The 11,074-nt window shown below is 35.8% G+C and overlaps 1 protein-coding gene across 1 annotated transcript in view; it reads left to right on the top strand.

Moving 5' to 3' along the window:
* The window catches only part of SAMSN1 (SAM domain, SH3 domain and nuclear localization signals 1), a 163,367-nt gene extending 152,651 nt beyond the window's left edge, over positions 1-10,716 (top strand). The window contains 1 exon segment of the mRNA XM_055279301.2: positions 9,889-10,716. Within this exon segment, the coding sequence (XP_055135276.2) occupies positions 9,889-10,091 (203 nt within the window). The 3' untranslated portion in view covers positions 10,092-10,716.
* The last annotated feature ends 358 nt before the right edge of the window (positions 10,717-11,074 follow it).

Raw genomic sequence — 11,074 nt, forward strand, 5'->3', positions numbered from 1 at the left:
TATTTGATATATATTTGATATAAAAAAGGACATGTCCCAGAAATTATTTCCCTGCATAAAACTTTAGAAAATGATGCTTGAAGGTCACTAGAAGTTGATTACTTAATGACAGCCAGTAAGGTACAAACATACACAGAGCCAAATTCTGGGAGATGAAAAATGGAAAAAAAATACAGATTCAACCAGTGCTTCTTGTCAACACACTACACTGAGATTTTTCTTATTTTAATCTTATGGTTTAGAGTAGTATTAGAATATACATGTCAAAAAGATGCATATTGCATGTTAGGCTATTCTGACTGAAAGCTATTTATCTTATATGAAACTACTTTGCTCAAGAAATAAAGAAGAATGACTTCCATTTGTCGATAAGATGTTGAGTTCTGATGATTTGGCACCATACTGGCTGCATGCTTATTTTTATCTGTTTTCTACTCTGTGAATCATATCTCCTACAACCATGCTGAAGATTAAACACACAACCTTCCTGTACCTTGACTGATAAAGACCTTGAGTATATGGTTATATAAAACTGAGACACTTAAAAACAAATGCTTGTCACATTAAAGGTTAAAAATAGTTTGCTTTTTTTAAAGAATGGGGCACGTAATTTTCTAGGATATTAAGGATGCATTTTATTTTGATCATTGAATGATGTCAGTTTGAGGAATGGCAATAAATTCCTAGTTTCGCGTTTCATTGTTTGTTAGATTGAGAACATAAAAAGATTTCCTTTGCTAATCATTCAATATAAAAGTTGAGCAAAATGGGCACATATCTTGAGGATAAGAGCTAAAATTTTGAGATAATGTAGAAAAGACAACAAGTCCAATGTGAGACTTGAATATATCTAGAGAGACCAAGAGGATGAGGTACAAAACATGGAAAAAAACAGACTTCTAAGATTTAAAGTAAGCATTTTTCCTTTTCTTAGCCCAAGATAGATAGCATTGTACCCACTTCGACCTTGAAAATGTAAACTGGATTACACTTTTTTTTTTGTATTATACTTTAAGTTCTGGGATACACGTGCAGAACACGGAGGTTTGTTACACAGGTATACACATGACATGGTGGTTTGCTGCACCCATCAACCCTTCATCTACATTAGGTATTTCTCCTAATGCTATCCTTCCCCTAGCCCCCCACCCCCTGACAAGCAGTGGTGTGTGATGTTCCCCTCCCTGTGTCCATGTGTTCTCATTGTTCAACTCCCACTTATGAGTGAGAACATGTGGTGTTTGGTTTTCTGTTCCTGTGTTAGTTTGCTGAGAATGATGGTTTCCAGCTTCATCCATGTCCCTGCAAAGGCATGAACTCATCCTTTTTTATGGCTGCATAGTATTCCATGGTGTATATGTGCCAGATTTTCTTTATCCAGTCTGTCATTGATGGGCATTTGGGTTGGTTCCAAGTCTTTGCTATTGTGAATGGTGCTGCAATAAACATATGTGTGCATGTGTCTTTATAGTAGAGTGATTTATAATCCTTTGGGTATATACCCATTAATGGGATTACTGGGTCAAATGGTATTTCTGGCTCTAGATCCATGAGGAATCGCCACATTGTCTTTGACAATGGTTGAACTAATTTACACTCCCACTAACAGTGTAAAAGCATTCCTATTTCTCCACATCCTCTCCAGCATCTGTCGTTTCTTGACTTTTTAATGATCCTGATTCTAACTGGTGTGAGATGGTATCTAGGTCACTGCTTGGCGGGAAGTAAAGATGCTTCTCCAACAAGCTGATGAAAGGGCTGGTATGTGGTGTTAGTGCTGATCACAGGATTACCTCTGGAGGAGGATAACCACCCTGAGGTTCCGCAATCCCAGCAAGACCAGCATAGATATTTGGAATTTGCTCCTGTGTTGCATTAAAACTGAGAGGAATTAGGTCATCGGTTCCCTCAACTGGGAATCTAGATAAGGTTATAGGGAGAAGAAAAATTAGGGTGAGATGCAGCTCTTGAAGGGACAAGAGAGCAGGATCTGTTTATTTTGTGCACATTTGGGTTTTTCTATTTATCATCTGAATTTAAAAATGTTTCATTTACTTTGGGAGTAAATATTCCCAAATAAAAAAGAGAACAGAATATATGTGTGTGTGTGTGTTTGTGTGTGTGTGTGTGTTGTTCCATAAACACAATCTTCAAGGCCCCTTTGCCTTACTCTGAAGTGCCTCTTTAGAATAATAAGATGGTTTACTGTTGTTTATAGTAAACATCTTCTCTTTATTCTGCACTTGTTCCTCGTTTTTCACATTTAGAAGCACTTCGATGTGTCTTAAAATTGTGTCTATGAGAATATGTACTATTGTCCTTGGGGAAAATGGGTGATGGAAATACCTTGTTTGCTCTAGATTACAGGGATAAATTTAAAATTGAAAAAAAAAAAGTAACAGAATAAGCAAACTTTACAGAATCTGTATACAATGCATTTGAGGTACCTGCAAACTCTGGTTGCAGTGCCAAATGAGGAGGAAGGGGAAAGGGTGAGTTGTGTGCCAGGACGTTGATACCAGCTGTGGTCACAGTAGCCCCTCATTGCTCAAGCATCCCCAGTTGTGCCTTCCTGCCTGCCTGCCTGCCTGCCCAAATCGATGCAGGGCAAATGGCAGGCCGCAGCCAGGAGCCTGGAACATGAGCTGTCAGCAGGGGAGATTTGCATTTATGCCAAGCAGCAGTCCAGCAGTTGGCCTAACAGTGTGCCAGCATAGCCTGGGCCTAGCCCCTGACATGTGTACCTGGAGTTTCCAACCCACTCGCCATATGATTTGCATCTAGATTCAAGAAATATACAGCTTTAAAGAAAAGCTATGCTACCTGTCCACACAAAGTAGATAAAGCACGCAGGCATTTTACTTGTATTTAATATCTATAGTCATAGTTGTTTGCCCTCATGCAATTTAATTTCTTCAGATTTCTTTTTAATTTTACCTCCAAACTTTCATTTATGATGGATGCCATATTCTATATCATAAAAAAAACTATAAAATAAAGTATAAGGATTCTCACTTTTCTACTGGAAAATTTCCAATGAAAAGTGTTCACAGATCTTTCACTTTAGCCACGTTAGGACCTCTCTAATGGCCGTATGTATAGAGCATTCCTGTACCTGTGTTTATATTGCATTGTGATTGTATACTACACATAGCTTTGTAATGATTACTCCGGCCAAACAAGACCGAATCTTCTGTTACCATATGCTTTCCCAAAGCCCCTAGTCCTGTGCTTTGCATTAGTGGGTGGCTAACGTAAAATGAGTAAATGATGAATGAGGAGGTCAGAAGATCCCCAAATAGTAAGTCAGTCTTCTATTATTATTAAAATAAAGTTGCAGGCCGGGCGCGGTGGCTCACGCTTGTAATCCCAGCACTTTGGGAAGCCGAGGCGGGCGGATCACGAGGTCAAGAGATCAAGACCATGGTGAAACCCCGTCTCTACTAAAAAATACAAAAAAATTAGCCGGGCGTGGTGGCGGGCGCCTGTAGTCCCAGCTACTCGGAGAGGCTGAGGCAGGAGAATGGTGTGAACCCGGGAGGCGGAGCTTGCAGTGAGCCGAGATTGCGCCACTGCACTCTAGCCTGGGCGACAGAGCAAGACTCCGTCTCAAAAAATATATATAAAATAAATAAATAAATACAGTTTCCTGCAATCCCACCTCACACATACAAGTATGTGTAATAAGCAGATCGGTATTTGAGCATGTTGTCAAGATTTAGTTTATGAATATGCTAACCATGCATGTGTGCGTGCGTGTGTGCAAGAGTGTAAATAAGTACATTTTTGGAGGGCAATAATGTAAAACACAAAGTTTAAAATATGCACACTTTTGTATCCAGAAATTCCAGTGCTAAGTATTTGTCCTACGAAATTCAAGATACAAACGCGTAAAAATACTAGCTAAAAATCTAGTAGTTTTGGGTAAAAACTAAAAACAATAGGGACTTCCATCAATAATTAACCTGTTAAATAAATTAAGATATACCCAAACAATAAAGTAGTTTTGAAGGTGTTATGTTAAGAAAATGATATAGCGTGCTATTTACTGATATTAAAGTTTTTTAAAAATATGTTAAATGTGAAAGCAAATTGTAGATCAACAATATGCAGAGTATTCCTATTTTTGTCAGAAGTAATAGTTTTAGACATAATGAAATTAGTTTTTTATCATATCTATACAGGGAAGGCAAAATTTTATCTCTACCCTCTTAGGCTTTTTAAAACAGCTGAAAATTAAATTGACATAAGACAGACCAACGGAAGAAAATCATATAAATTTATTCAACACAAATTTCATGTGGCAAGGGAGGCTTCATGGGAAATGAAGACCCAAAGATGCAGTTAGAGTTGAACACTTGTATACTGAATTAGACAAAGAATAATAAGTTGTGAAAATGTGACAAGTCACAGAAGCTTGAAATAGGCTAGCTAATTGGGTGAAGTGGTTAGATAGATAAGGGTTTGTCTAACATGGCTTGTTTGTACAGATTTCTCTCTGCCTCAACTTCCTGTCCTTGATGATAGGAATGATACTTTCCTTCTGGTAGAGGGAAGGTAGCTTTCACATGGAAATGTCATCTGCTTTTAAGAAGCAGAAGGAAAGTCAGACTAGGCATGGTGGCTTATGCCTGTAATCCCACCACTCTGGGAGGCTGAGGCAGGAGGATTGCTTGAGCCCAAGAGTTCAAGACCAGCCTGGGCAACCTAGCCAGACCCTATTTCTCTCTCTCTTAAAAAAACAAAAGGGGGGAAAGCCAGAGTGATATTCTTGCACTTGCTCTCTTCAAGTGCCTTCAACTCAAAATAGTCAATATGCCAGAGCAGCATATTTTGGGGTAATGTGTTCTTAACTCCTTCATCATGTAAATGGGTTTAATTAACCTATGAGAAATATGAACTTGACTTTCCAAGGCCCCTAATTAAATAATGTGTGACAGTTTTAAACATTATTTGGTCATTACCAAAATAGTCAGTACAATATGATAACTTTAATTGAGGAGGATTAATATTTCCTGGGACCAAAGCCCTCCATAGGGTGTATGGTTGGGGAGAGTAGTAGTCTAATGAGATTGCCCAGGTAGGTGCTGAGTTATCGTGATCTTGAGTGAGTGTGCCTCTGCCTCTACTGAAGTTCCTAGCACAGTGGAAGTGGAGATTGCCCTAGCTGAAAGCGAAAAGGTCTATTTCCAGGTACACATCTCGTTAGAAGCTAGGCTCCAAAAAGAGATATGCAAAAGGAGGGGAAGTCATTTCAACTCCATATCCTCTCATGGCCTCAGGGGAACAGAAGCCACGAGTTATTTTCCTATGAATAGAATCCTATTTTTCATTTGTTGTGTTTCCAAAAGGTGGGTTAGTATTCAAGTGAAATGAACACCAAATATTCACTGTTATTAGGAGAATTAAAGTGTTCAGGTAACTAAAGAATGTGCTTTAGATGAAATAAAAAATAACGGAGAGACATGCCATGTTGTCCACTAAAATTTCCTCCCTGGATAACGCTGCCTCTGGAATAATAAATATAGCCATAGTTACCTAAACAGTGGCTGGGTTTTCATTTGAGTGACTCCAGTGAGGTTAAAACATGAGGCTGAGGTTTTGAGTCATCCTAAGATGTGTATCCCTGGGTTTTCCCTCTTTGGAGATGGCCCCAAGATAGAGAAAAACAGGAGGATGATTGACGGAGCTGAGAGGTATTCTCACTTGAATTTTAACCAAATTCCTATTTTGCTCTCCTTTAGTTCCAATTTCCTTTAATTCATCTGAATATCATTGTGTTTATTAAAAAATTATTTATTGAGAAATTCCTTTAGCCAGGAATTTTTCTATACCTTTAAAGTTGCATTATTTTATAGTACTTGGCCCAAAAAAAGAGAGGCTTCAAAGCTAAGGCAAGCAAGATGGTAAAGACAAAATCTGGATGACTTGGGCAAAGAAATCTGGGAAAGTCAAGCAAAAATTAGTTTTCATTTTTTTGACTCTTTAACTTTTTAATATGTAAAGGTGGGGCAGATTTCTCTTCTTAAAGTGGAACTTTTTCCCAGAATAAGGATCCAGTTTTATTTCCTTAAAACTATCTTCACTTTGAGTATAATTGAGATTGCCTTTCTTAATTAATTAAATGTCACAACTCCAAAATAATTATTTTGTGAATAATTATATTAGCCGTCTTCTGTTTTTATCACCATGCCACCCTTTTTTTTCAACACTGATAACTATCTTAAAATGTTTTTTCATGGGTTTTATATAATTCTGTAACAATTCTGGTAGGAAATAAATTATTTTAATATGCAAATTCGCTCTTCATGATAAAATATTTCCTAAATAATTTTTAATGTTATTTTATTTTTATTACATAGAGAACAGAATTATACAGCTTTCTGCATTTCCTTTCTGGTAGCAATAAGAAAGACCCTTTTTCAAATTATTTAATAATTCTTCAGTGTACTCTAATTTAGATACGTATGTCGTTGAAGATATTTACAAACCATTTGGGGGCTTTATTGAAAAATTATACAATTTTAATTCTTTCATTAAAAAATAATGTGGATGATCTGAGAAATAGAGGGAAAATTAACAAATTTGAACCCTTTTGTTTGTAAGTTATATGCATGTGTTTGTTTTTATATAATTGTAATAATAGAATACATGAATTATGTATACTTTTTTAAACCTAGCGTATTATCAGAAATGTTTTAGTATAAAAAGATGCACTGAAACATCCTATGGGAAGTCCGTAATTTTGTAGGCAAACTTGTTTCTTATTCCAATGTGTTACTTGCCTGGTTAGCCCAGATGATTGAACCATGGGACAAAACTGATGAAGGTTATGGTTTCAATTTCTGGGTAGGCCAGTTAGTTTTACTCTGTTTCATGGCCACACGAAGGGACTAAATGACTAAGAAAGAAAATGTGGATGCATTAGTGTGAATTCATCTCCTCTGCAGGAAAGAAACACCCAGAACACAAGACCTAGGTTTGCGCCAATCCCTGTCATTAGTGTCAGGATGAAAAGAAACAAGAAGAGGAAAGTCTTGATCCTCCAAATACAGAAGTGAATGCGATATAGCTTTCATCTCCGTAATATAACATAATGACCTGCCTTTTTATAGTTACGGTTGAGGGGTTCCAGCTGATCACCTGCCCGAAATTATTGCAAGCCTGGCGGGAAGCATTTGAGGAGGCACAGTCCTTTTTTCATTTCACGAGGAAATCGTTTAGCAAATTACTGCTGTTCTGTAAATTACTGTGCTGCATAACTTTCATACTGAGAAACTATTTTTTTCCATAAAAATTGTAGATGAAAGGTTTCTACAATAAATGACCTGTGTTTAAAACAAAACCATTCCTAGAATTTAGAGAACATGATATAGCATTTCTCATGTGGAAATAAAAACAAATACATTTTTATTACTAATATTACACAGTGACATATTCTCTAGTAAAGACAGTTTTTAATTTATTTACTTTGTTCCCCATTGAGGTGAATGCACAGAGGCTTCTGAGGGTGAAATAACAAGCTAAATATTTATTTTTTTAAAGGAAAAGAACTAATTTTGGAAATTACAGTTCTTAAAGACTCTGTTTCATATCCTGAAGAGAGGCCCCACAATTGGTAATCAACCTAAATAGAACACAGTGTTGGGAACAGTTTTTATTATGCCAAGTCTTGTTTAGGATATCAATGTGAAGGGAAGTAGATCAGTTCTTTTAATTTTGCATTGAGGTAATATTGGCCCAAACATAATCTGGGGAAATGTGGCCTTATTCCCACAATCATTATGACTAAGAGGTTCACACTCCAAATAGGATGATCATTGCTGATGTGGCAGAATGCATACAAAAGCACTAATTCCTCTGGCCTTTTCTAGAAACACTTGGATAATGGAACACAGAGCTGGCTCATTTCATTTCAGTGGCAATAAGATAGAAAAGCAGAGGCAGGATAGAAAGCAATTCTTCAGAGAATGAGGTCCCATTTTAGTGCTGCCTTTTCATAAAAAAAAAAGGGCTTAGAAAGAAGAGTGAATGACTGATACTCAGAAAGACTAGTGAATAATAAGTAAACCCTCCCAAACTTAAAGATTGTTATGAATAATGCAAACAAAATGCTTCCATGGTAGTTAAAATTTAAAAATAACAATCACAATAGGTGCATATTAAAATTGTCATCTTATATCTAGAACTAGTTATAATATCACTAGACAAATACCTGATATTTGAATCTATAGTTAAATAAAGTTGTGGGGCAAATGTGAAGATTCAGAAGAATGACGTAAATACGGTTTCACTGTTGCAAATACAAGCCTTAAGGAAAGGGTTAAAAGAACTGTTATGACTTATTCTGAAGATGAGTAGACTAAGAAGCAATTTTTATCATTTTCTTCCAGCCTTTCTCAACCAGTGTTCTTCTAAACTACAGAATTTAGAAGATATTTTAAGTAACACTTTTCAATTTCTCCCATGGATGATGCATAACTAGTACCATTCTATAAACATTAAAGAGAAGTTAATTCATTAATACAAGGGTAACTTACAGCACAATTCTCATTTGTAATGGAAGTTGATGGCAATTGGACACACAGTGGATCATAAACTAATGTTAGCAAAACATATGGAAACTAGAAAATGCATTTTAAAGCAAGATATATATATATAATAAATAAAAGAGTAGATTTCCTAGATATAAATTAATTAGCATTATAATAGCTTATTGAAGAAAATTATACATTTTCCTTCTTTGAAGGATTTCAAGGTTTGGATTTACTTTATTCTCACTGGAATGGGATGAAGTGCAAAGTCTCTATAGGCAGAGTTCTTGTCCCAACCTTAAATGTGTGTTTGGCTCTTTCAATGTGGAGCTATTCAAATGCCTACAGTGGTGAAGTCCCAAGGTTAGAAGGGGAAAGAGGAAGATATGGTACTGCAGCTAAGAAGCAGTATCTGAGATCTATTTCTTCTCTGAAGAGCTCAGCTCAGGATGCAGAGAAACACCCATCAAGAAACTTCACATGGACAGAGAGAAAGTTGACGCTAAAGGAATCGAGAAGTGTAACGTGAACTTCAGGCTGCTTAGGGGTTCTTCCAAAATATATTTTGTTATATCCCTAATATTAATCTTTTTCTAAAAGATAATGCCTGTTGAATATAGAACACTGCTTTAAGAATGCAGAATTATCAATCTGAAAATAAATGATTATTCTTCAGGACTACAGACAAAGATATACAAGACTAAATATTCGTAAAGTAGATTCAATGGAAATTTTGGTGTTTTACTTTCTAAAAGCAACCTGGTTTCTTATATCTATTTTGTGATGCATGCAAACATAGGAAAATTCTGGATATTTAAACTTTTATTAGTTAACTTCCAAATAATTGAAGTCCTACTGTACATTCTTACTCATAGTGATAATTTATTAATTAATCCAGATTATCCTGAATCTAAAATTGTTCACAAAGATCACTGTTGACTTGGATTGTGCATTTAAACTGTAAATGCCTTTTTCTAATGATACTTTAAGGAGTATTTGGACAAGGCATCAGTCACACTGTGGATACAATCTGCTTTCTCTGGCAACTTATTATTAATGTAAAATGAGAGTCCATATTGATCTTTGCTTATGCAGGAAGTTCACATGAATCCCATGAAACTGCAAGTGAACAATGAAGGGCAAATTTTGGCTTCTAATAAAACAGTAGCTTGAATATTTCAGTGCAAATATCTCTTTTGTAATAAACAAAGGTACCTTTTACTTGCAGAACTTTCCGTTGTAATGAAGTCATGGTTAGAACAGTTAAAATAGGATAATACTTGAAAGTGAATGAGTACGTGAATAAGATTTTGTGTTGCTTTACCTAACTCCTGCCCTTTTCTTCCATTTACAGTTATCCAAGAGCAAGAAAATGAACCTGAGCCCCTATCCTTGAGCTCAGACATCTCCTTAAATAAGTCACAGTCAGATGACTGCCCAAGGGACTCTGGTTGTTATATCTCATCAGGAAATTCAGATAATGGCAAAGAGGATCTGGAGTCTGAAAATCTGTCTGACATGGTCCATAAGATTACTATCACAGAGCCAAGTGACTGAACACACATTCCCAACTATATATCTACAGATGCATTCCGTTTTAACTCTTCTTGAGCTAAAACGTCAAATAGGAGAGGAAGACAAATATTTGTAAATAAAACCTAAAGTTTAAATGTTTTAATCTGAATAATTGTACATAAAATTTTGTATCTCTAACATTCCAAATTATTGTCAATAAAATATATATTTATTATTTTAAATGCTATGTGTTAATATTTCACTTGCCTGTATTAGAAAGGCAAAATGTAATCTGCAAAAAACAAAGTAACCTTTTTTCATACCTGCCAGTTTTGAATTTATATATGTTATTGAACAAATAGTGATAGAGGATTTGCTGTTGAAACAAGTTGTCCAAGCAATGTTATATTCATTTTTATACTTACCGGGAAAGTGTGAGTGAATATTGGATACATTTTATCCTGATCCACGGTGGAGTTTTAGTAATTATATTTTGTTGATTTCTTCATTTTGTTTTCTGGTATAAAAGTATAGATAATGTGTTGTCACTTCTGATTTAGTGAAACCAATTGTAATAATTGTGCAGGTATTTTGTCTTTAAGTGTAAATATTTTAAAATTTGACATACCCTAATGTTAATAATAAAAAGAACTATTTGCATATTGTATTTTCCAGAGTAATGTTACTTAGGGGTTTTAATATTGGACTTTAGAGAAAATATCTCCTCCCAGACACCCCTCACTTTTTGTAATATAAGTGCATCCCACAGCAATAATCTCAACCTCCTCAACCTCATCTGTCCCCTGAACCCCAGTGATGTTTATCTGACTCACTTGATACCCCCAGGAAACTTCAATTCAACATAACCAAACCATCAATTTTCTCTACAAATTTGTTTCTGCTTTTTTATTGCCAACTCCTCTTTACTGCTACTAACACCCAGCCAGTCATCAAAGCAGAAAATCACTTCTTGCTTCATCTCACATATATCCTCCTCATACAAATTCAGTAAGTAATCAAGCCCT

Source organism: Symphalangus syndactylus, chromosome 5 (genome assembly GCF_028878055.3).
Source record: "Symphalangus syndactylus isolate Jambi chromosome 5, NHGRI_mSymSyn1-v2.1_pri, whole genome shotgun sequence".
Classification (NCBI taxonomy): Eukaryota; Metazoa; Chordata; class Mammalia; order Primates; family Hylobatidae; genus Symphalangus; species Symphalangus syndactylus.